The following is a 26628-nucleotide window of genomic DNA, read 5'->3' as shown; positions in this document are numbered from 1 at the left end:
AGAAACTGCTTGCTAGAGAGAGACTTTTGAACTGGGTGGTGCATGTCTTGATGAAATACAGATCTCTGTGACTGGTAAAATTCTTAGTTATATTTATTAGGGAACTCTTTGGCCTCATCTCTGAAAGAAAATACAGTGCTTAGTTTCTATAGGCCCTACCTGTTAGCTTCCTTCAAAAGAGTGGTTGTTTTAAATCATACCTTAAAAGCTGCTAGTCTTGAGTTACAAGTTGGTAGTGTTGATGGTTTTGATGATGAGCAGTGCCTCTGGTATTGGAAGATGAATAAGCTTTTACAACCTTGATACTATAAGAAAGAATGGGTTGTGAAGAGTGCAGCCTGTACTGCTTTCATTATAACTCCTGTCTGAAGAATTGACTCATGGTATACTTTTTCCTGCTGAGGATCTTTGCCAAAAAAATAGCTCTCTTTCCATCAGGATTCATGGCCCTGTCAGTGTCAACCTATTGTGAAATGTAACACAGGGATTTCATTATCAAAAATTTTAAAAAGAAAAATCAGCTCACTGAGAATATTAATGCTGTAGGTAATGCAGTTTCCAGCTAAGGATTTACATACCTAAGTGTTCACTCCTTAAAGAAAAAAAAATCTTGCATAGGTTCTTATGTATGTGTATAGTAACAAGAGTAGCTCTTTTTAAGTCATTGTGATAATGAAGCTAATGACGAGACAGTTTGCACTGTCATGCTAAGGTGATCTTCTCTCTTGCAAGACAAAATCTAGTTAGATTAGCACATTTTTGCAGAGATATGCAGTTATCCATGTGTATAAAACATTTGACTCCTATTAGCCAGCAGATGCCTGTGTCCTTGACAAAGCTGTATTTGCAAGATAGATACATCTATAGAATGCACAGTGACCTGTACTGTATGCCACAGTTTCCTCTCCAAAATGCTTTGTGACTTGCAAATATATAAACATTTTGGGACTAAGTGGAGGATCTTGGACTGTTGCAGTGATACCTACTCTTGTAAGGCTGCCCTAAGGCCCAGGTGTATCGGATTGCTGTAGGACCAAGTAAACTCTCTACTCTGTCCTTGGTTGACACAGTTTCAGCTCTACTATGGAGGTGGTACTGAACTTGTAGGTATGCAGCTGCGCCTTTTTTGCTGCCTTCGCAGCCTTTCCTCTTTCTCACATTTGGACCCAGGTGTGCAAGTCTCAAATAGAGCTTGCTAACTGCAGTTCTGCATCTCCTTGTTGCAGGTATGTTGTTTTCTAACTACACCTTTCAGGAGATAGAAGTTCTTTGCAGAACAATTCTTTAGGAGGACTATTTGTCACTAATAAGCAGCATACTGTAAATGCTTTGATAAAGGCTTTATGATATCTTGTACTGGGGAGGAATCCTGCAAAGGGGGCCGGCACTTGATCTGCAGTGGGCTGCTTGAGTCCAGCTCCAAGGCTGACAACAAATACCAATTGAGATTCATATGGAAATGATGTGCTGTGCACAGAAATAGTCTGGGCTCTTATTTAGGTGCAAGAAGGTAGAGGCATCTCTGGGTTTTGTTGTTGGTTTGTGGTTAGATAGTTGTGGGTTTTTTTGTGGATAATAAAGGAAAAAATAGAAATATTTAGGGAAAATTTGATTCCTGGCTTTGAAATCTGAAACAACAGAAAGTGCTGCTTAAAACTGTTTGAAAGAGTGTTGTCTCTGCTCTTTTTAATTTCCCGGGTAGGCATAGAACTAGAAGAGTGATGCTGATCCCAAGGTGGGTCTCATCTTCACAGTTGACTACTCCTTGGAAAAGGAAAAATCCCATCCATTGTTTCGTAAATATTTTCCTACTCAAGCAGGATTTTACTCATTTCTCGCAGGTGGAGAGTTTCCTCGTTCAGTGTTCTCTGCTACTTCTATCATCAGTTTAGGCATCAGGCAAATGCATACGTTTAAATATATTAACTTTGAGATTAGCCAGCAAAACCTGGAGGTGTAGGGAGAGCAGAAGCTGTTCTCCTTCAGGTTTCTGATCTCTAAGTATGTCAGCTAGGCAGTCTGGATACCACCTATGTAATCAGTATCCACTTCACTTCTGTCATGGGACAATCCTGTCATGTTGGTAGCATGTCCAAAGAACTTATCACTGAGCTATTTGTTATATGGTTGCATTTGCTCTAAAGAATTGGTATAAAACCTGTTCTGAAAGGAAAAGAAAAAAAAAATTAAAAGCCCTGTTTCTGATATTGAAAGTATGTAATATAGCTGTTGCTAGCAGTTTTCCTGGCTATATGGGAAATAAACTCAGTCTGAGAGTGTTAAGCAGGAGGAGTTGTAAAAAGCGCAAAGTGGGATGGCAGTTTTCATGTTTCCTTGTATGTTTTTCACACCATATTTTAAACTTACTGGAGGGCTGAAGGATAGATGCAATTAATTCCACCTCGCTTGTAAGAAGAGGGCATGTTTGGTGCACATCTTGTTGTTTTCAGTTGTTCTCTCATCATTTCTGTCAGTAGTTACATGGATGATCTTTATACTTTGCGTGTAGCCTGTGAAGTGGATATAAAGACCTGTCAGACTACCTTTTCTAATACATTTTCTTCTGCAGAAACAAACCTAACATAAATGTCACCTGCAGTATGAGCAACTGTAGCAGATAGAGCATTGAATTAATGGCCCTGAGAGGCAAGCCAGGAAAGATCGTAAGATGAGATAAATATGTCAGATAATGGTCCATGACTCAAAAAATTTCCTGTGATTAAAAATGAGTTCAGGAAAGAAGAGTATTCTTCAAAAAGTTACTTAAAAATCACTTAAAAATCACCTATCTTTTGTACTTTTGGAAAAGGGTTAAAAAGTCTTTTGCAATTATGTTTATAGGGAAAATCCCCCATTCATTTAGGGAAAAGGATATTTTTCAGCTTTTTTTACATTCTTTTGTAACAAATACTTTGAATATGCTAAAAAATAGGGAATTTGCTCATAAATGTGTCTGGTATGATGCCTCATGTTTTGTGGCAAGATCACTGTCTCAGTGAAAAACAATTATAATACTAAACTGATTGCTGTATTATAAATCATATATATTGTCATCAAATGTAGAGGAAGTACTGGTGTTAGTCAAAGAAAGTGACTTGAGTTTAGCAGCTGATAATAAGTAGGAAGGTGATGTTAGTGGAGCTCCCTTGGTGGTGTTCTTTTCATAGGTCCAGGGAACAGAAGCAGTTTGTATGCTGGCAGAAGGTTTGGAGGGTCTGCAGAAGTCAGCTAACAATAAACTCAAGTTTATTGACAGTGACTCATGTAAGTAGGCCAGGTTGCTTCTCACTATCACAACTGACTGTAATAATGCATATATTGTAATACAGAGAAACTAGCTCATTTAATAGCTGGATGAAAGGTGGTGGCATGGTGATTTGTGATGGCATAAGGTTGCTCAGCTGAGAACTTCACAGAATTCAGCAGCACTGCTGAGAAAATGTGCTTGGTTTCACACCTTCGTAGCAGTGAACTGGCTACTGTGAAATGGACACCTTCTTTTGACTAATCTGTGAAAAGGCATTTGGAACAGAAAAATCATCCGCTCTCTGAGCTGGAAGGCAGACACTCTTTATGCAGGCTGAAAGACTGGGCATGCAACATGTACAAGGAACAGCTAAGAATACAATTTGGAGTACTTGTTAAATCGGATAATGTCCTTTCAGCTGTAAGCAGTTGTGGTGAAGAATCCGCACCCTCTTCTTGCTTCATAAATTAGGGTGGTCTTTCCGTATGTAATTGTCTATTGTGTCCCAGGGCACATCTTTTGCAAGCCAATTAGCTTCATGAGAATCAAAATGGGGAAACCAGTGTTTTAGCCTTCAGGGTCACAACTGTGGACAAGGATGCTGCAATGCTGCTGCTTCCTTAAGATATCTTGGTACAACTATCTTAAGATTTCCTCATATTTGCCTCCACATGCTGCAGTCATTCCTCTGGATTCCTGGCAAGGTGTTCCTGAAGTGGGGAGTCATGGGGTGGCTGCCACATCCTAGTAGGTTCCAGTTTTCAGGGGGTTCTCTGGAAATAGTTAATCTGAGTTTCTCTTTCGATTGGCAGTATCGGCTTGCTCTGACATCTGATTAACCTGTACTTAGTGCTGATAACGCATGCAGAAACTTGGGTATTGCACAAATTTGGGTATTGGCAGCAGTGTTTTTCTTCAACTCTTATCTGCATTTTACCATGAGTTGTCCGAAAGAGAATAGCGGGAGTATTAACCACTTGGAAAGAAAGGACTACAAACGGCTCCTCAGGGAGCAATGACAGAAGCTCTGATAACAAGCATGAGGCAGGAAAATGGTAGTATAATCTTAAACCAAAGTGAAAGTGGAATCCCTCTGGGACCTAGAGCCAGCAGCAGAATTGCACAGTAAAGCAGTGCAAGGGCTGCAGATGAGGTGTTTGAAAGTTCGGAAGCTGGCAGTAGAGTGGGACCTGCTGAAGCCGCTGGAGAGGGACTCAGCAATCAGCACCACAGTGCTGCAAGGGCTCAATAAATGATTTATTTATTTAACTTGGTGAAGCTCTGAAGAAGGTGTTTGCCTTAATTACTGTAGTCCCTCAGAGGCACACAGGGAAGAATTCACCACAAAAAGGTGTATTTTTAGATCTGTAAAAAGTCATGCTGTACTTCTCTTCCGAAACAGATTTATTGCCCCACTTCCTCCCCTGCCCCTCAGTAGCAATCTCTTACAGTAACACACCATTCCTGGGGATTTTTCACCTTTGTCTTTTCCTCATCCAGTTGGTTACTGTCTCCATGCTCATGATCTTTCATAAGACAGACCGTGTTCATTAGTGTGGTGTTGTATGTGTCCCCCATTACCCACATGGTCCTTGTATTTTTGAAGTGAGTTGGAGAGCAAGTTTTGTCTTTTCCTCTAAGAACTCAGGTTGTTCTTCTTTTGGTCATGCTTTCCTGTCTGTTCTGAATTTAGTCAGTTACAGATACATACTCTGCTTGCCCTAAAGCAAGTAATTAAGTAAGGGTCAGAAAATCAAAGGGAAAACTACCTAGAGTTATGCTTCTGTCCGTGTTATCAGTAAAAAGTGCATTATGTGCTGCCACAAAGTTACAACACCACCTTTATAGAAAGAAGTTGAAAGAGTTGCTGCTGCTGGGACTGTTTCTTGTGAGGAATGCCGTGAACATTGTAGTACCACTATGAGAAATTTATTATGGTCCGGTTTAAATAGTGGTAATGTGGGCTAAGGTGTAGTCTTCTGTTTTTATTTAATCTGACTTCTCTGAATCTTAACAAGGGTACATCTGGGGAAATGCAGAAAACTTAGTAGAGTGAAGTTTTAATGATGAAAACTTCTGTAAACTTTGTATGATGCAAATATATAAACCTTATTTGTTTACCTATTGTTTGTAAGTATTTGTCTACCTGAAATATGGAGTCATCTTTTTAAGTAAGTAATGTTCTAAGTGCTGTGTTATATAGAAGATGGAAATTATTAGGAGAGTTTTGGGAGGCGTTCTACTCTAACGTTCAAAATTAAAGGAAAGGAAGATCTTTGCCAGTTCCTTACTGAACAGAAGTGAAAAGTCTGTATCTCTCCTTATTAAAGTTCTGTTGACAAATGGATATGAATATTTCACCAGCCAGAAAAATATTTTGTTACCATTAAAACTTAGTCTTATGCTTTCATGTACTCCAGAGACTTACGAATCAGAATAATTCTATAATCTGTGCCAAAGACTAATTTTGTTAAATAATATATACTAGATTTCCAGAATTTTGCAAGAACTGTTTGTTTCATAGAAGAAAATAATTAAATTTGAGAACAGGTTTTGGGAGAGAGGGTTTTTTTAAAAGCAGGTCCTGAAATACGGTTCTGCTTTACATTATGGGGTTTTGTGTAGTTAAATATTGGTTGCCTCAATAATTACTCAGTCAAGAACAGTATGTCCTTATGGCCTTAAATACTTGCTTACTTTGTGTGAAGGAAGAAAAGAAAAAGAAAAAAGGAAAGATTAAAAAGAATTTGTTTACCTTAAAATATTTGCCTTATAAGTTCCACATCACACTCAATTTGATTTCAATGAACATGTTCTGTGTAAACAGTATCTAGCATTAAAGTTTAGTTTAAGAGTGTGTGAACCCTGACAGTTATCACCAGGCAATACTGGAGCATGTGTATCTATCTTCATATGTCTTCCTTTAAGCAGGTAAAAATAGTGACCATGGGAAAAATGTATCATCTGGCTCATCTGTTAATAGAGCTGTTGGATCTCAATGGGTTTGCCTCTTGATATGCACTCAAGGATGATCTATAGAACTATAGGTCTCACTACTCTTTGGTTTGAAAAACGTGCAAATTTTGCATGTTCTGAGGGAAACTAGCCTGGAAAAAGGTGTGGGTAAAGTGCCAGTAGGCACTCTGCAGTGAGGGCTGTCTGCCCTGCGAGGGCAGGTGAGCCAGGAGCTGTGGGTGCCAGCAAGGCAGCAGGGGCAGTGACCTCATTGAGCATGGAGCATCCTGGCAGAACCCCAGACAGGTGAGGGGGACAGGCCCAGGAATGGCAGCCAGGGACGGCAGACAGTCCAGTGACTGCCAGGTGAGTCTTTAACCACAAGGCAGACTTGGGGTCTGGCTAGGAGATCAAGTCCACGGGTTAGGGTTTGCATCTGAATGAAAATGGGGTACATATTCTGGCAGAGGCATGGCTGTAGGGTAGCTTGGGCAGGGACCAAGAGGATGGCCTGAGGTTAAGTGCAGTTCCCAAGGGAAGCAGATGCCCTGACATTGCAGACTTTTACAAAATGATGTAATCCATTGCGTTGCTTGTCTTTGCATGTGCTGGGCATTACTTTGCTGGTTGTTGCAGTCAGTAAACAGTTTTATATCTTGCTCGAGTCAGAGCTCACATGCCTGTCTGCTGCAGGTCTGTTTTCTCCTAATATTTTGGATTCATGAACACCTTGTTATGTCAGAGTACAGCCCACTCAAGAGTCATCCTGGCATGGATGGCTTCGGTTGCTGACACAACCTAATTGCCTTGTCAAGGATTAATTCTGGATTTTGCGGTAGTTTCCTTTTGAGTAATCATAATAAGATCTTTTATCAGGGACTTACTTAACTCATCAACTTGCGTGATTGCCTCATCATCTTTTGGCAGCTAATTTTTTAAAGTGTTTTCTTTGTACAAATAGCAAACCCCAAACCTCTAATGGATTTTACATAGGGTAACATACTCCTTCTGTTTTTGTGACATTGCACTATACTTCCCTTCTACAGGAAAGGTACTTACTTCTGAATTAGCAAATACATCAACTGCTTCAGAATCTGACTGTCCTCTGTGAGTTTTTCTTCCTTTTTCACTGGTATCCAGTAGTTGCAGGTACAGGATGAACTGTGGTTTACGACTCCTCGTGTTTCCTCCTTTTTGTTCCTGGAGCCCAGGAGGCCAGCAAAACATTTCTGAAATCGCTATAGGTCTGAGGTCCTTGAAAAAGTTACTGCTCAGAGAACAAGTCCTGCAGAACATGACTTTCTCTAACCTGTCGCAGTCAGGTTATTTTTCCATTTCTTTTTTTCTTTTTTTCTTTTTCTTCAGCTGTAGAAGCTAAGTTATATGAATTTGCAGTTTCAAAACCACCAGTCTTCGTACTTTGTGACCTTTTCCTGGCTGACCTTTCTCAGCAGTGATGAGAGAAAAGCCGTGTTCATAGTCTATAACGTTATTTTCTAGTGTTTGCAGTAGTACTTCTGCTGCCAGACTCATGACAGTAGTGTTTCCCCTGTTCTTCTGGACTGAACTATGCAAGGGTTCTGTAGTCTTGTAAATGCTTTGTTACAACATCCCTCCAAAATAGGATCCCATGCTAAACCAGTATCTAACTCCATCAATGTTCATTATTATCACATACAGCATCTATTAAAACTCGGTTAAATGAGACATGCCTTCATCCCATTTGTGTGTCTGCTTAACATATGGTTGTTAACTTACAACATAACAAATATATAAAAATCAAAATGCTCACATATTGTGGGACTTTGGCTCTTAGGTTTGACTATTTTCCAGCTAATGTTATGCTTCACAATGGACTAGCAAATTGTGAAAAGTTGAGCCAAATGTGAGTAATCACTAAAGTTTCTTATGGGGCAGGTGAAACTCTTTGCATGAGGCCTGAAGCTGTCAGCCTCTCCAGAAAGCGGCAAGCAATAGTTTGATGGAGGAACAGATTACTTCCTTCTTAGATAAATGACTAGTAGTTTGTATTTTAGGGAGGTGGACAAAGGCACATTGCCCCAGAGATGGCAATGGATTATAAAGCAAAAATGGTTGCCAAAGTAAGATTCTCTTCTGTGAGGGAATGTGAGCTGAAAAAGAACTATGAGTTTATTAGATAAGAAGACCCCTCAAGACTCATCCGAGTCTGGATGGATGTAAACTTACTTCTTCTAATTTCTGTTCTTTTGTGACTTTATAAAACTTGGTAAATGGCATTGTCTATTGCAGATGTAGTAAGTAAATCCTTTTATTAGCTGTTTATGTTGACCTGCTTTGGGTGAGGGATGCTATCAATACAGCCATCTAACTTCAAGAAATTTAAGCCCATAGGCTCTTGCAATAGATTGTACTGAACAACTCTCAGGCAGCCAGCAGCCCACAACACTTCTCAGAAGCTATAAAGGATAGTGGAGTTGCACAGGCCAGTAACTCAGTGCCTAAAAAGAAAAGAGAGTTCCATTGCTGAAGAGGATGTCTCTCTGCTAATGCTAGTGAGAAGCCCAAGAATTGCAAAGGAGTATAAGGGTAGAGTATGTTACTGCAAATTTTACAAATTGGGAAATTAGAGATAGAGAAAAATGAGATAATATTTCAAGGGTACACACAAAATTCTTCTGTTCCGATATCGTAGCCCATTCGTAGACCATTCTCTTAAGATCGGGTGTCTTCCAGCTCCTGTTAGTTGCTTTTCATATGGTGGTTGCCTTCACTAATGTAAAGGTTGAGCAGACTGTTGGCATGCCCCTGAGATAACATCCCATTTTTAGAATTAGTTCAGTTTTCATTAGTGAATTAACTGGACATATAAATATTTATGACTATCTCAGATGTCCGATTACAAGAGGAAATAAATAATTAATTATAGAAAATTACCTTTGTACAATTGGTACCACAAGGATATAAATCAGATATCGCAATTTCCAAAAAAGCAGCACAATACATTGGTGGTGTGGTTTAAACCCAGCTGGTAACTCAGCACCACGCAGCTGCTCACTCGCCCCCCCTTATACCCCTCCCCAGGCGGGATGGGGAGGAAAATCAAAAGAATGTAAAACCTGCAGGTTGAGATAAGAATAGTTTAATAACTAAAGTACAATATAACACTACTACTAATACTACTACTACTGATGGTAAGGGAATAACAAGGGGAGAGAATATAAAACCAAAAGGGGAAAGTAAAAAAAAAACCCAAGCCAATATACACAAGTGATGCAGGATACAGTTGCTCGCCACCTGCTGACCGATACCCAGCCTGACCCGAACGGCGATCTGTCCCTTTGGGTAACTTCCCCCCGTTTATACACTGGGCATGACATGCTGTGGTATGGAATACCCCTTTGGCTAGTCTGGGTCAGGTGTCCTGTCTCTGCTTCCTCCTGGCTTCTTGTGCCCCTCCTCACTGGCAGACCATGAGACTGAAAAGTCCTTGATCAGAGTAAGCGGTACTTAGCAACAACTAAAACTTCAGTGTGTTATCAGCACTGTTCTCAGACTAAAGCCAAACACAGCACTGCAGCAGCTATTAGTAAGAAAATTAACTCTATCCCAACTAAAACCAAGACAATTGGTTTTGCTGAAACACCCTCGAGTATATTTTTGGTAGAACCGTTCCCATTCTAAGCTGAGTAACCTTCCATTGTGTGAATAGTAATGCTGTGAGGAAGTCTATTTACAGAAGTGCACATATAATATGTGTATTGACAGTTGGCAAAGTTGTGGAAATCAGTATACAATATATGATTTCTGTTTGATATTGGGAACTTTCTGTGTATAAATCTAACAGACTACAAGCATCATTTTGAGTAGGGGTGTGTTTGCCCTGTCTGTTGTACTACTTCTCTGTAAGTTGGTTGAAATAAACTTTGCACCTGCCAAAGCTAACAAAGAGGAAAAATTAAATTTTGATGAGTGAATGGCATTAAATGAAGGATTGAATACTCTGTTACAAGCCAGTTATCAAGCTTTAAACTTAAACCAGGAGGCTTTGTTCACATAGGGGATTTGAAGAGGAACCACCTAACAAGGAAGACTAAAGATTAAAGGAAAGGGATTCTTATCAGCCATTTTAAAGGAAAATCAGCCTCTCTTTCCACAAAAAGGGTGCTTGCTGCAGTGATCAGGAGAAATGACTTAAAAGAGAACAACAACTGTGTTTCAGCATAAATGGCACAAGCTTGGAAGAAGAGATTGAGGACTGCTGCGTATAGTGAGTTAGAAGCTGAAAGAGTTTGATGTGTCATGAAGTCTTAAAGCAAGATGTTTATTGTTTCGACTGTTTATGTTCCTTGTAATAGCTAAAGTAAAGGGGTTTTCAAAAACCCGGTTAAGTCTCTGCATATATCTATTTCACCTCACAGATCTTTAAAAATGCCCTTGTTGTGGAGCTCTGAGGGAGGGTTTCAAGGCACTGGAGAACGAGCTGCCAGCATACCTCTGCGGCTAGCTGAGCTGGTCCACAAAGTCACGTGTCCAACAACAGAAGCCAAAATGCATGAGCTCTGAGTCTTGAGGGATGCTTACAGCAATCTGTGGGGTTCTCTTTGCACTGTTACCTGCGGACAGCTGATGAGACTTCTGTGAGGGCTACCACAACAGAATATTGCTGTATACAGCTTGGGATTCCTATGTAGGAGATACCTTTAAATAGAGATATTACTATTGAAAGTTACTAGTTTGTCCAGTTTGTAAACAGAGAACCCAAAGCATGTATGAAATATGATTTCTGTGGAACAGGAAGTAAATTGAAGTCAAGAGCATCTCTTGAGTTCTCCTAACTCCTAGGGTTGTATTTGAAATGCAAACTCTTTATAATGCTATCTAGTAAAAGGAGCTTCCTAAAATAAGACAGTAAAATCCTTAACCACGTCACTCATACCATAAAAAAATAACTTTCTTGAATGGATAATGTCAGTTGCTGTTTTGCTCTGTCGTGCTTTTATTTTGCTTCAAGCTTTGCTCTTTTAGTAGGTTCTCTCTGCTTAAGCAGAGAGGTAGGAAATGGGGTTATTCACAGAGTGTATCCTCACTGAGGAAAACAAATGACCTATTGCTATATGACATGATAGAACAAAATGTCTGTAGATTAACGCATTGTTAAAAATTTAATGCAAACATAGTGCTACAGACCCTGCTTTACATTGTGTGTACAATCAAATTTACTCCCTTTTATGGTGACAGCCTTAACTGATTTCTCAGTTCAGTGCTGCATGTGGTGGCATTTGACTATATTATCTATTCTCTTTCTTTTTTTGGTTTGTTGAATGGAATCACAAAATGCTTTTCTCTTTCAAGTTCTGAAACGCACAGAGGTGTTCCATAGACTGTACAATATGTAAAAGAAAACTGAATAGCTGCTAATGAATTGCTAAAGGCTGGTTATTCCAGGTTGCAGTTACTGTACCCAGTGCATAGTACAGCATCTTTACCTGTCATGTTTTCTCTTTGTAAATTAAGTTCAGGCATTCTCTTAACTTTGTTCAGGAGCATCTGCAGCAGCCAAGAGTTAATCTGGGAAAAGAGGCCAGTCTGTTATTTTATTCTGTGTTTAAATTCTATTCTGAAGGTTTGGACTCTTTTTTTTGTTTGTTGAATTCTTCCCTCTTCAAGATCACATCTCTTGGAGGTGTTATTCTCCTTCAAATCCCCTGAATCAGTAGGAATTGAAATTGATTAGTGTTTCTCAATGTGAAATACCTGGCAGGAGCAAGCTCTGAGAATTATTGCTTGTCTCCATATTGGCATCTGTTGCTTCTACTGTGGCACTTGTACTTTTTCCCTCAATGGAATAGCTGAGTACTTTGGTAATGTGCTTTTGTATTAGTGGACATTAGGCCTATATGTAAATTTTGTAGACTTTCAAGCATCATCCCTTGTGTGATAAAGACAAAGCAGATCTTTTTTATTGATGACCATATATCAGAATGTATGGTAAAGTGTACCAAGGTCTAAGTTATTCTTAGAAGTTACAAAGCCAGACTTTTTACGGGATGAATATCATTGTGGTGGTTTAACCGCAGACAGCAACTAAATACCACACAGCCACTGCCCACTCCCCCTGCACCCTGGGTGGGCTGGGGACGAGAATTGGAAGAAGGAGTTGAGATAAGAATAGTTTAATAACTGTAGTAAAATATAATAATAAAAATAATAGTAGTAATAATAGGGAAGGAAAAAAACGGAAATAAAATTCAGAAACACAAGTAATGCACAAAACCATTTCTCGCCACCTGCTGACCAATGCCCAGCCTGTCTCCAAGCAGCAATTGGTGGCTGCCAGCCAACACCCCCAGTTTATATACTGAGCATGATGTTCTATGGTATGGAATGTCCCTTTGGATAGTTCAGGTCAGTGTCCTGGCTGTGCTCCCTCCTGGCTTCTTGTGCACCTGGTCACTGGCAGAACATGAGAAACGAAAAAGTCCTTGGTCAGGGTAAGCACTACTTGGCAACAACTAAAATATCAGTGTGTTATCAACATTATTCTCACCCTAAATCTAAAACAGAGAACTGCACCAGCTACTAGGAAGGAAATTAACTCTATCCCAACCGAAAACAGGACAATCAGAGAGAATCAGAGTACTACAGCACTGTTGTTTGTTATGCAGGTCACAATATGCAAATGCATAATTTTCCTGAAACTAGCTTGCCATCAGAGTTTGCTAACACCCAATCTTTCTGCTTGCCTTAAATATTAACAAATGATAAGGTCTTTTTTGGTTTCACGTCAGCAAAATCCAGGTTTCTTTTGTTCCTCTTGGTAGATTAAGGCGTTATTACATAATGTATGTAGGTATGAGAGCTCTGAGCAGCTTCAATGTGTATCACTACCTGTCCTTCTCTCTTGCCTATCTGTACCCCAAAATCCCTAACTAATTTTCAAGTTCAGTAATTAACTGCGAGCAGCAGTGGACATTGGCATTGTCCTGTCACTTTTTGTCAGTCTTTTTGACTGGGAAAGTGTCAAGCCAATTGCTTGTGGATTTGCCTTGGTCTTTGTTACTGAACTCAACTTAGATTGTTATAGGCCCAGATAGCATAACCCAAATAATACATTTATAGTTTATTAAACTTAATTCTTTAAAGGTTCTTTTGATAGCTGCTGTATGAAGATAGCTGCTGAAGGAAGTTTAAAATTAATGGATTCTATTTTGCATGCCTATTATTATTTTTGAAGCCTGTTAGAGAAGAGAAATTATGCAAATTGGTGTCACGCTAGGCTACTGCACACATGCTGGTAATGCATAACAACTAGCTCACTGATGAAAATACTTCATCTTAAGCAGGAGTCATTGTCAGCACGAAGAGATGTTCTTTGTATCCTGGTTAACAGTTTATTATTATTTTTCTTATGGATAAAGGAGAGTGTTCTTATTAAAAATCCTCATTAGAATAAGACTGCTGTAAAAATAATACTGGAGAACTCTAATGATGAATTGTGATAGATTACATTATACAGTTAAGGTATATTGCAAAACAATAGGAAGATCCCTTAAAAATATTAAGCAATTGTTGCTTGCTCTTTGTGAATGACTAAGTGGCTTTAATTCTTCAGCTCCTGCATGTAAAAGACTTGGTAAATAGATCAGGCTCAGGATCAATTAGTGTCACAATGATCTTCAGTATTAACGAAGCAAGCTGCTAGGATTGAACCAGTTTATCTGTACCCTTCATGACAGCATCTTAGATTAACACGCACTGCATTGTCTATCTAGTACTGGGCGTGGGAACCAGTACGCAGAACACGCAGTCCTGCGCAGCACTGACCGATACAAGCGCTCTTTGTGAGGAAGCTATCTTAGTCCTGAAGAATTCTGATACCCTTAGTGGGACAAAAATCCAATATAAGATAAGCTGGCTTCAGAAAATAGGTTGCTAATGTAAGTTTGCGGTTATTTTCTTCCCAGGTTTATCCTCCATCCGTCTTAGGTTTCTTTTTCCTCATCTGTATACAAAGTATGTCAGGCTTTTCTGACTAGACTGCTGTGAAGAGCCTGGTTTTGATCTAAGTGTCATCATTCTGTTACAGCCCTTCATCCTTCCATTTTAACGCTAAAACATGCATTTTGTTTGCCCTGTTAAATTGCTGCCAAAGGAGGCAGAGAAAACCTTCTCAGGTATTGATTTTTCACACATGGGGACTGTAGCTCATAGTCACTTGATTTGCCACCTGCAGTTTATAACTGAATGGGCTCATGGGATTATAAACTTCATTTTAGTGCTGAGTTCCGAGCCTGAGGTAGAATTGATGTGTTTGCTGTTAGTCATTTGTATCTGCCTTAATGTATTTTGCTTGTTGGAATTCTATTTAGATGGCTAATATAAATAGCATTTTTGCAATAGAAATGTCACTGATCAGAACTTCCTGTTTGAGTTGTCTTAACTGGCTTCAGGTATTTGGATATAGTCTTGGATAATAATTTCTGCTTACTATTTTTTGGTCTTTCTGGTCTTCATTGTTACATTTATAATGTAATAATTATGAATTATATCATGATAACTGGCTAGGTAACTGACCAGGACAGTACATAATTTTATTTAACATTTGGTCCTCAGAGTTGTAGGTGTGGAACTTGATTAATTAGCAGTCAAACAAATAAAATGTATTAGAGTTCCTCCAGAATGATCAGGGGCTTTATTTTCAGCAGTACTTAAAACTTCACTAGACGTTTCTGTTGATTTCTTTGTTCATAGCAAGGTACGCTTTACCTCACAGGATAAGACAACTCTGCAAAATTACTTGGGTTACCAGGTGCAGGAAGCGATTTTTTTGCAGTAATTTGAATCTCAGCAAAGCGTTCAGTCTTTCGTCACAAAATACAATTTTCTCTGTTGGTCCCAGCTTCCATTATAGGTTTTTTTAAATACATGGTACCTCCCAGAAACCTTGGAAGTGTAATGTTTTCATTAATAATATATTTTACTAATTTTGTGAAAATGAAAGAAAAAATGTATTTCTTGCATGTTAGTGAGAAGTGCAGGTTTGCTTTACTAGTCATCTCTGAGAATTATGCAATCTTTATATGTCTTGGCTTGACCAACTTTTGCTTAACTTCCAATGTCAGCACAGATCTTAAGATATTTATGTTGAACCTTAGTGAAATAGTCTTTTGAAGTTTTGTGAGAAAATCCTTTCTCACAGAAGATTGCATCCAGATTTGACAAAGAAGTAGAAATCCCCCAAATAAATAATTTCCTACAGTTTTCATAAAAATCTGTGTCAGGCTAGAGGGATGAACCATAAACGTTGTCTCCTCTGTGAGGATACAGGTAGAACTTTGTCCTTGATACGTTCTGCTTTGGTTGTTCCACCCATGTGCTGACAAGTCCAGCTTAGCTACAGCAAATGTTGTCTTTTGGGGGAATCAGAGGAAAGAAAGAATGGTAATTATTATGATGGTAAAAAGTTAAAAAGATGTAGATTTAGCATATTCATTGCTTTCACTGCTCATGAAACATGTTGCTTTGTGGCTTTCTTAGTTGTGTGAATTACTGTTTACAAATCTCATTCTAGCTACATTTCAGATTTTGTACGTATTCAATTAGAGAAGGTCAGCTATTGTAGACCAGAATAAAGCATGTTGTATCTATGAAATCCTATGAAGATGAGTGTGATTGAATGATTCTAACAGAAAGAAATTTGATTATTAATACAATACCATTGACATCAATGAAGATTAGATAGAAGAATCAAAGCATCAAGAAACCTTCTGAAGTACTACTAATCATTTTGATTAAAAAAGATGGAGTGGCTTGACTTAACTCTGATCTCTAAGACCTTCCTACTCTAGAAAACCCCAGTGGTTGCTTGTTCTGTTGTTGATTACGCAGTAGATTGAGGCAGTGTTTAATTTAACTTAAAGTGCATGGCCCCATTCTGTGCATGCTAAACAGATCTGTTTAAGACTAATATTACACTGTTTGCAAGTCCCAGTCAACTAAAAAACGGCTTGAGGTGAAGCAAATTGGTGTGGCTGTTGTAGACAGTAGATGACACAAAGCCATGGGTCTGTGGTAAGAGAGAAGCAACTTAAAAATGAATTCTGGGAAGCAGAAAAAAGCCCTGATTTTTGAGGGAGATGCAGTTATAAAGTACCCAAGATGCCAGTAGTATTAACTCCATGGGAAATGAAAGTTCATCAAGAGTTGCAGGATGAGGTGCTAAATAGTTCTGGAGTAAAATAACTTCTTTGTGACCCAGCAAGAGAGTCAGCAGTGCCTCCTGATGTGACGCAGGCCTTCAGGAAAGACTGAAAATGCATACCCAGTAAGAGCATCATTAGATTTGGAAGGCAGCTGGTAAGGAGCCAAGATGTGCTGTACCTTTGCCTGCAGGCTTCCTAGATCTGTTTATAAAAGTGGCTGATCATGAGGATGTATTTGCCCACCCAGAACAATACACACATGACCAATCATTATTGGACAAAGGTTAATGCTTTATTCATAAATATAAGGGTGCCACAGATTTACTTATAAAAATTTGCAACGCAACAGATTACAGTGCAGTGAATCTAAATGAAAACATGCAACCGGATTGTCTGGACTAGGCACATACATCTTTTCTACCATGCATTTTCCAGGCTATTAATGAACAGTTTTCTGGTTTAGACTCAAACATTTAATCCAAGAATTTGAGTTAAGATTATAATCTTACAAATAGTTGTGGTTCAGAGCTGTTTTAGGAGTGGTGATGTGAAAGTTTCATCATTTGACTAAACTGTTGAAAAGTCAATTTGTTTTTTTTCTTTATTTCTAGAGAAGGAAGTGAAATTTAGATTTCTCTACCATGATGTCAGTACCTGTTTTGTGGGCAGTTTAGTACGGCTGATCCTAGGAATAGGGTTGTGTTTCATGCTATGATGAACTGGAAGAATAGACAAGACAAGAGAGCAAACTTTCACAACATTTTCCTCAGAAGTAGCATCTGAACACAATCCATTGCCACTGGTTATGGCTGTATTCTGGCCCTGTGGGTGATAGTACAAGTCTAAAAGTTTATATTACCTAGATGGTCCATATGAAGGAAGCAGAAGGAAAGAAAGTAACAAAGATATTCCTGAATTTGAAGGACTTTATGTAGAAAAAGAGAGTGCATTTAGGCACAGTTAGTAAAAAGTTTAAAAAGTTCAAGTTGGGAGTGCGTGGGAAGGCAGTTACATCCTCTCCATCTCCATTTTGAACGCCCACAAAGTCAGTTTCATGGTTTGTATATTCAGCACCGACTTGTTCTGTGACCTGAATTTAGTAGGAGTGTTTTCAGGGATCTACCTTTCATCTATAAATAATAGCAGTTCTCTTCCTGATTGTCCTGTTTTTCCCTTATGTTGGCCTAGTGAAACAATGTGATCAGTTAAAGCGTGATTCTTTTTGTTTGTAAGTTGTATAGCATCAATAATCATAGAATCATAGAATCGTAAGGGTTGGAAAGGACCTTAAGATCATCTAGTTCCAACCCCCCTGCCATGGGCAGGGACACCTTGCCCTAAACTATGTGGCTCAAGGCTCTGTCCAACCTGGCCTTGAACACCGCCAGGGATGGAGCATCCACAACCTCCCTGGGCAACCCATTCCAGTGCTTCACCACCCTCACTGTAAAGAACTTCTTCCTTATATCTAATCTAAACTTCCTCTGTTTAAGTTTGAACCCATTACCCCTTGTCCTACCACTACAGTCCCTAAGGAAGAGTCCCTCCCCAGCATCCTTGTAGACCCCCTTCAGATACTGGAAGGCTGCTATGAGGTCACCACGCAGCCTTCTCTTCTCCAGGCTGAACAGCCCCAACTTTCTCAGCCTGTCTTCATATGGGAGGTGCTCCAGCCCTCTTATCATCCTCGTGGCCCTCCTCTGGACTCGCTCCAACAGCTCCATGTCCTTTTTATGTTGAGGACACCAGAACTGTACGCAGTACTCCAAGTGGGGTCTCACAAGAGCAGAGTAGAGGGGCAGGATCACCTCCTTCGACCTGCTGGTCACGCTTCTTTTGATGCAGCCCAGGATACGGTTGGCTTTCTGGGCTGCGAGTGCACACTGAAGCCGGCTCATGTTAAGCTTCTCGTCAACCAACACCCCCAAGTCCTTTTCTGCAGGGCTGCTCTGAATCTCTTCTCTGCCCAGCCTGTAGCAGTGCCTGGGGTTGCCCCGACCCAGATGTAGGACCTTGCACTTGCCTTGGTTAAACTTCATAAGGTTGGCATCGGCCCACCTCACAAGCGTGTCAAGGTCCCTCTGGATGGCATCCCTTCTCTCCAGCGTATCAACCGAACCACACAGCTTGGTGTCGTCGGCAAACTTGCTGAGGGCGCACTCAATCCCACTGTCCATGTCACCGACAAAGATGTTGAACAGGACCGGTCCCAACACCGATCCCTGAGGGACACCACTCGTTACAGGTTTCCAACTGGACATCGAGCCATTTACCACAACTCTTTGCGTGCGGCCATCGAGCCAGTTTTTTATCCACCGAGTGGTCCATCTATCAAATTGATGTCTCTCCAATTTAGAGACAAGGATGTCATGTGGGACAGTGTCGAATGCTTTGCACAAGTCCAGGTAGATGACATCAACTGCTCTGCCGCTGTCCATCAGTTCCGTGGCTCCATCATAGAAGGCCACCAAATTGGTCAGGCAGGATTTCCCCTTAGTGAAGCCATGTTGGCTGTCACCAACCACCTCGTTGTTTTTCATGTGCCTTAGCATGTTTTCCAGGAGAAACTGTTTGTAAGTTGTATAGCATCAATAATAGCTTTTGAACTTACTTTTATCCTTCTCCTTCATCTCCTTCTGTCACTGACCTTTAATCCTGGAAAGAACTATGCACATCACATTCTGCAGCCTCTCTTTCTGAGACCAACTGAGAACAGTTATAGGATGGTGTGTTGATGGATTCTTTTGTATGCTTCATTTCAAGATATTGACATCCTCTTTGTTTTAATCTAGCCAGTGAGAAACAGCAAGAGGAGACTAGCAGAGGAAGCTGTTCTGACTATTGATTTTCTTGTGCCTTTTGGTGGTTCATTAATTCCTCTAACAATTGCTTCTTAGGTAGCTGTCTGGGTGTGACCATTACTACCCAACAGAATAGGGGCTGTCATAGCTGGGTAGAGCCATAGCTGATAATGCCAGCTTTCCTTTCTGAATTTTTCTTAGTAAGCAATACTGAGCTTACTAATATAGTGAAATTCCTTCATTTTGATTATGACATTCTTCTACAGTATGTGTGGATGCCAGAAGAGTATAAGCCAGCTGTTTCACAAGGGAGATGAGGGGTTAGACAAATACAACACTGTAAAAATCAGCCCTGTGCATAAATTGTTCATATGGAAACAGTATGTTCAATTTTGTTTCACTAATATTGACTGGTATGGCAGTCTGTGGTTCACAGAGGGAAAAATGATTCATGCACTGTCCATAACCCATATTTATGTTAGGTTATCTTTTATATCAAACAATACATGTAGTGTGTTTGTCTTAAGGCTACTGTAAAGGGGTGATAATATGCAGTCATTGATTCAAATGTTGATCTGACAGAGAAATGTTTTCTTTAAATGCAGACAAATCTTACTTGCCCATTTGCATGTCTGCCATTAGTCTGTCATGCCTGGTCTGACTTAATTTATTCTGACTGTTAAATGTTTTCAAAATAGAAAAATCCAGCTGTAACAAAGAAACCCATAAAACTTACTGTATTGATGGAGAATATCTCTTTTCATGGGTAAATGAAAGAAAACCTGTCAGTCGCTGAAGCCTGTTAATTTTTTGTCTTGCCCTATTGTTTGCCTTTGTTGGTCAACTTTTACAAGATTTATTTTAAGTTAGTATATTATCTGTGCTTAAAAAAAAAAAAAAAGATAATTTCCCCTCTTTCAGCCTGAGAGCAGTTTGACTGGACTCCAAGACTCCATCAAGTTGTCCTTACTTACGCTTTGCATTCTGTCTCTTCCCAAGCATGCAAAACAGGGTTTGGTGGAGTGCTATGTCCTTGTTGGTAGCATGTAGTCATTCCTCAAATAGTATGTGTGTGCAGTCCCAAATAGCTTTGTGTAAGATGTTCTCCATCCAGTAGAGCTAATTGCAAAGTGTAATTTTTCAGCATCTGGTGTGGGGTATTTTGCTTGCCTGCATGGAACATACTTAACCACTGAGAAGTTCTCTCCAGCTGGTGGCAGAAATCATGAAACACTTGTAATCCGTAGGTCTTTAATAGGTTGAGGCTCCCTCTGGGGAGGGCATTGCTAAGTTTTTCACAGCTAGAAGCCACTCTGCACATCATTTCAAGGCCCAGAGAAATGTGAGGCCTGATATGGGGGAGTGAAAGGAGAAATTTCTTCCTGAAGGAATTTCAGCTTCAGTTATTTTAGTGTTAAGTTCCGAATATGGGGTCATAAAAGTGGTTGCATTTGTATGTAACTTCTCGCTGTAGAAATAAGAAGTTAAAACAAGGGCATTTTATTTTCTGAAGCTTAGCAAATCAGGAAATAGAAAAAAAAAAGCACAAATTCACTTTACAACTTCAGCTTTTTCCTTTATTATTTACCTTTTGTGTTTAAAAAAAAAAACTCCAGATTTTACAATACTAAAGATAATAGCAGATACAGTTCTTTTCCCTTTTTGTACTGTAAAGCATTTGCATCTATCATAGGAATATTGTAAAGGTTACAATTTGTGCAATGGGACTTTCACTGATGGCAGATGTAGAACCTCGTTTAGATTACTTCAGTTCAAGAAGAGGCTGGTTTAGTTCAAGCAGAAGAGGTTTATGATACATATTTGGCAGATCTGATTCCACGTAATGCATAAACATGCTACCTGTAAATGCTGCCTTGTCACAATGCATAGAAGTGCTCACTCACTAAAGTTTTCTTCAGTCCTCCACCAGGACTCCATTTGTAACAATTTTGCATTAGATCTTATTTTGTCAACATTGTCTTCTGGTACAAAGAAATGTTAATGTATTTTGAGAATCGGGGATACCATTTTAAGGGTTACTTATTACTCAGAACAAAAGCAGGCAAAGACACTAGATTGTTTTGTTTTAAGGAAAAAGATATTTATCCATAAAGGCTGCTTGGAGGGAGGCAGCATAATAAATATTACATCAGCACGAAGAGTGCCATGCATCATTTTCTGGACAGTCTGTGTGATAGGGTAGTTGGTGTAGTGACAGTGAAATAAATATCAGTTTGGGGTTGTTTTTTTCTTTTTTTTGTAAGGTTGCATCAAAGCTGTTTGCGCTCTATTCTCTGTTTCTTTGCACATGCACTTCTGTAACATTTCTCCTAAAGCATTAAAACCCGCCATGTTCAATAGGTTTGGGGTTTTTTTTAACCTGAGATACAACTGTTTCAATTTATGTTTGTATTCACCACCACTCCCCACCCTGCAAGCAAACGTTACTCTTAAGGTTGGCTTATCAGAGCTACACGTCTGTGGTTGCTGTCTTCAGTGCATGTAGTACAGTCTGTTTACTGATTTCAGAGAAGTCTTTCAGCTGACCTGCTTCTCTGTTGAGGTGCTAACTGTATGTGTTCAGAATACTGTTCTTTATTTGTGGTATTCTGTATTGGATAGAATAGTAGTAAGAAACAGTCCTTGTAACTTACGTTATTGACCCACAACAGATAAATGACATGGACTTGAGCTTTCTCTTCCCCCCCCTTTTTTTTTTTTTTTTTTTTTCCCTTCCATTCTTTTTCCTTCTTTTCTCTGCCTTTCTTTTCTTTTGGTCAAGAGACCAAAACAATTTGATATATTATTTGGCACAAGCTTTAGTGCAAATACATTTTTAACAAAGAGGAGAATAGAGTTTTTCTCTAAATGTGCTTGCCATCATTTAAAATAAGATTATACTCCTTCTAACCTGATTTTGGTAACAGCCATGTTTGGTGCCTGCTATATGGTAAATTACCTTAACGTCATGTAAACTTTTTGTTTTAAAGGAATTAACAAATTTCTCCTGGAAAGGAACAAAGCATGCAAATGACTTTATGCACATGCTTCCATCTGAATATTGCAATACAGACCTGCACTGCATGTGAATTTGCACACCGATTGTTTTCTTCTCTATCATGAACAAAAACCACAATTATTTCTTTAATTAGATTGAAGAGCGGCTGCTTCATTCCTTATGAATTTATCAGTTTCCCCAGCGAGACTCGCATTTCTTTCTAACTATATTTCTCATGCCAGATAATGGCCACTGATGCTAGAAATAGTGAAGAGGTGGATAAGACAATATGTTTTAAAAATGATTTCAAGCAGGTTTTCAGATATCACCCATGCTCACAAAGAAATGGCTTAAACCTTAAAATTTAGAAATTCAAGTGTGTGTTTGAGGTGCTAGTCGATCTATCTCAAAAAATCAAGAGCTTTTGCATTCAGTGATGGTGGTGTCTTGAATTGCGTTTGTCAAGACCCCTTTCTGATTTTCTCCCTTGGTTTGTTCATGGGTCTGAGTCTTCTGAGTTTTCTTTCCATTCTTTCATTTAGTGATCTTGTCTTTCTGTCTGGCTTTCATTGGTGATTCTATCTGTATTTATTCTCAAATGAGGACAATATTTGGTTTCTTTGTCATAAGATGCTTTTTTTAGTACAGAGTTACTTCCCACTGTATGTGTGTCTGCTTTGTTTTCCAGGAAGCCATTATATGGATTGTTTCAATATAATTCCAGTATGATTGGATTAGAATCATTAGCCGATCCCTCAGATACCTGGGAAATTATAGAGACTATTGGGAAAGGCACCTACGGTAAAGTCTATAAGGTTGCCAATAAGAAAGACGGGAGTCTGGCAGCAGTAAAGATTCTGGATCCTATCAGTGTAAGTAAAAAATATGAAATTGTAACTTCACTGTTGTTAATGTGAAAGAATTCTGAAACACAGTTGAAGTATAAATCAAATGTATAAGATACTGAAAACATCTTGAAGGAAAAAACATGGAGAATTCATTGACAGAAGTAGTTTGGGACCAGCACGTGAAAGCCGGAACTTACAATTTCACCATCTTGTTATTTAAGGTAGCATTTGCCTGGTTTCTTTTTGAGGTTTATGTAATTTTTCTGGTATAAATTTAGGTATCTATGCTTGGATAATACTGTGAGGTCATAGGTAAGGTAAAACCAGAAGAGCACAGCCCAAATTCTCAGAGATAGTTCTGTGCCAGCTCCAGTTTTAGTGGGTATTAAATGCCTAGCTTCCCTTGAGAACCAAGGCCCTAGTTTTAAATCGAAGTTCTAATTGGCAGTTGCTCAGGATGGATCAAGCTAGAGTTTGATCGTGACAGCTGAGCTTAAGTATTTACTAAAAAGCTACATTTCTGTCATCTACTACTACTGAAATTCATCTTGGTTTTCTCTTGTATAAATCCAAAGAAGGTAATAATTAAGATGATACCCTTTTTAGCAAAATGCAAAAAAAGGAAAACGCATGTAAGAGCTTAAATTTTTCTAATAGTCACAAACCATGCAGAAACAAGGAAAGTTTCAGTGCTTAAGAACTGTTCTGATTGTGGCCTATATACTGATATTAATCAGTATTTTGTAATTATCACAGAATTCTTTCATTAACAAATATTTAGTAACATTTGCTTATTTCATGGGTTTTGTTTTTGTCTCTTTAATTGTTTCTGGTGTGTTTCTTTTCTTCATAAGAATGTTTTTACTTATGTCCCCTTTGAGGTTTTGTGAAATCGTTCTCTGTTTGGTCCCATCTGATGACCATAGAAAAAAGGATGAATCAAAGATTCCTGTATTTACATTTAGCTTACAGATTAAAAATATGCATATTTAAAAACACTACATGTGTAAATTTCTTATTTAGACAACTGAGCATAGTTAAGTATAATTTTTACTTTTCTGGTTAAGTATATTATGCACTGAAAGAATCCTCAAAGAACAGCTGCTTGCTTTACACAGACTTCACATTTATGTATACAAAAAAAAGGCAAAAGTGGCATGATTTGATGTGGGTTAAATTTATAGTATTGTGTGAGTACTTTCAGCTGCATGAAAGAAAACCCATTTAAAAATACAAACTAATTAAAAAATGGTTGTATTCTCCATGAGAATTTGTTCTTGCTTTGTATGAACTTACTGTGTTCATATGTTCTATATGTTTGTGTTTTTTATTTAGGATGTAGATGAAGAAATAGAAGCAGAATATAATATTTTACAGGTTCTTCCAAATCATCCTAATGTTGTTAGATTTTACGGGATGTTTTACAAAGCAGATCATTATGTGGGAGGACAGCTCTGGCTAGTACTTGAGGTAAAAGCACTTTTATAACATTACATCTCAACTAACAAATGTTTGGTTTCTGTTTGTCACTGCTAAAAGAGTCACAGGCTTTCATGATTCTCTGACTGGGGCCATTAATCAAAGGACTGGTGAAAAATGATGTGTTGTAGCCCACTGTTGAAAATCACATCCAAACTTAAAATTTGTTCAGTAGGGAATGTCCTTGTATTTTATTTCTGTTCAAGGTGCTACATTCTGCCTCGAAAACACACAGATCCTTTTGATATGAGTGGTTTGCCTAAAACCAGCTTGATTTTTTCTTGTTGGAGGAAACATTAGATAAGACATTTCTCTCAACTTTTGGAGAGCTCAAGCATTTAAGGGAAATGTGAAAGATCATGTAGTAGTAACATGGAGTACAGTTAACAAATATGCTGCCTATTGCAAAAGCGAACAGGGAAAATGTAATGGGAAAGTCTGGTTCAGGCTCATTTAAAACTTGAGGCTGGTTGTTGTTGAAAATCTAGCAGTAGAAATGCCTTCTATTAACTCTTCTCATTGAGTGGCAATCAAAATGTATTTTGGCAATGAAAAATGAGTTTTGGTGATCTTGTTGCCAGTTAAGTGACTGCCAAAGGTTGTTGCAAGTTGAGGATTTCTTCTAGATTTTTTTCTAGACTGAATTGAAACAGAGCTTTGCACAGACTAAGGAGCAAAAACAGACTAAACATTTCTCTCTGTTATAACTAGACCAGTAAAACTTAGCATGCACTTTTAATTACTGATCATTTTAGAAATTCTACTCACTGTTCTTGAATGGTGACTGGAATCAGAATAGGGAATCTTTATTTCCACTTTAGAATGTGGAATCCCAACAATACATCTGACTTCTATATGGTGCAGAATTATGTAGCTTGAATTAAAACTTTTGGATGTGTTTCATCTTAAATTTCAGTACCTATTAAAAAAAGGAGCTTTGGTATTTTTCATTTGGTGGGTTTTTACTGTATGCCTGCTAGCTTTGTGTTGAGTTTGGGCTTGGATTCCCATGTGTTTTCTGTTTTAATTCAAGTGCAGTGTGTCCAGCAAAGGCATCACGTGGTATCCCATATAACAAAATTTTGTAAAGCAAAATCATGCCATATTCTATGTAGCAAAGTTGAATGTAGAATTTGAGAGACTTAAATGTTTGTACAGACCTTATCAATTAAGTGTGTTCATTCAAGTGGGTTTTGGTGCACATTATCCAAATGTGCACCAAAGATAAGTTTAGTACGGTCTGTCTCAATACAACATTTAGCGCAATGAAAGCAAGAAACAAAGATCTTTGACTTAGTGGCTTGTCAGCAAATGGTTAAGCACAGAAAGAAAAACATGAGCTTTCTCTCATAAGATGATGAATTTTTCCTGTAAATACATTTGATGATTGATATTGAGCTGAATTTTCCCACGTAATTTATAAAAAAAAATTAGATAAATCTCTACTAATGAATTAAAAAGTCAAATTCCTGCAGAACTCATCAGTTTTTTCAAGTAATAAATTTTTGTGTCAGGAACTTATTTACATAAAAGATATCTTGTTTATCTTGTGGTCTGGTCCTTCCCACGAACTAAAACTTTTAGTCTAGTGAAACTTTCTCATGCAAGGGGAAGTTACTAATAAATGAAGGAAAATACTGACATATCACAGAAATTAACGATTGAACTGAAACACAATTCATAAAAACTATTTGAGCGATGCAAAACTTGAGAGTTTGTAGAACTTGTGGTTTCATACCAGTCTCTGGATTTGCACTGTAGTGTTTTAAACTTAATACTGGTAGCGTAAAATGAACTTGTGTTGCAATGCATGTGATATCTGTATGGAGAAATGTTGGTAAGGGTGCTGGCTACAAAAACAGGTCTAGAGGAGGAAAGTAAATGTAGGAATGACAGTCAGTTCTCCAATGATTTTCTTTTTTTTTTTTTTTTTTTGGTCAAATAATTATGAATATTAAAGTAAGAAAAGGACAGAGAAAGGGGAAGGCAAACAGCTGCTTAGACGGGGAAGGACTAATGATGTAGGTGAAAAGTATTTACAGCGATCCTATTTTACTTTTTCTCCTGTTTTGATATATGGCAGCCTATTAGTGGGAAATGCTTGCAAGAAGCTGCT

The 26628-nt window shown here is 38.6% G+C and overlaps 1 protein-coding gene across 11 annotated transcripts in view; it reads left to right on the top strand.

Annotated features, from left to right (window-relative positions):
• Positions 1 to 26628, top strand: part of MYO3B (myosin IIIB) — a 206768-nt gene that overhangs the window by 8259 nt on the left and 171881 nt on the right. For 10 of the 11 annotated variants that reach the window (XM_030486037.1, XM_030486038.1, XM_030486040.1 and 7 more), the window contains exons 5-6: positions 22874 to 23057; positions 24369 to 24503. In XM_030486037.1, coding sequence (XP_030341897.1) covers positions 22874 to 23057; positions 24369 to 24503 — 319 coding nt within the window. Of the gene's footprint in view, positions 1 to 14095; positions 14122 to 22873; positions 23058 to 24368; positions 24504 to 26628 lie in introns of those variants that run through there. The other variant, XM_030486041.1, reaches the window with a different exon arrangement.

Source organism: Strigops habroptila, chromosome 5 (assembly GCF_004027225.2).
Source record: "Strigops habroptila isolate Jane chromosome 5, bStrHab1.2.pri, whole genome shotgun sequence".
Lineage (NCBI taxonomy): Eukaryota > Metazoa > Chordata > Aves > Psittaciformes > Psittacidae > Strigops > Strigops habroptila.
Note: the sequence above shows the minus strand (reverse complement) of the source record. Positions and strands in the feature narration are given on the sequence as shown.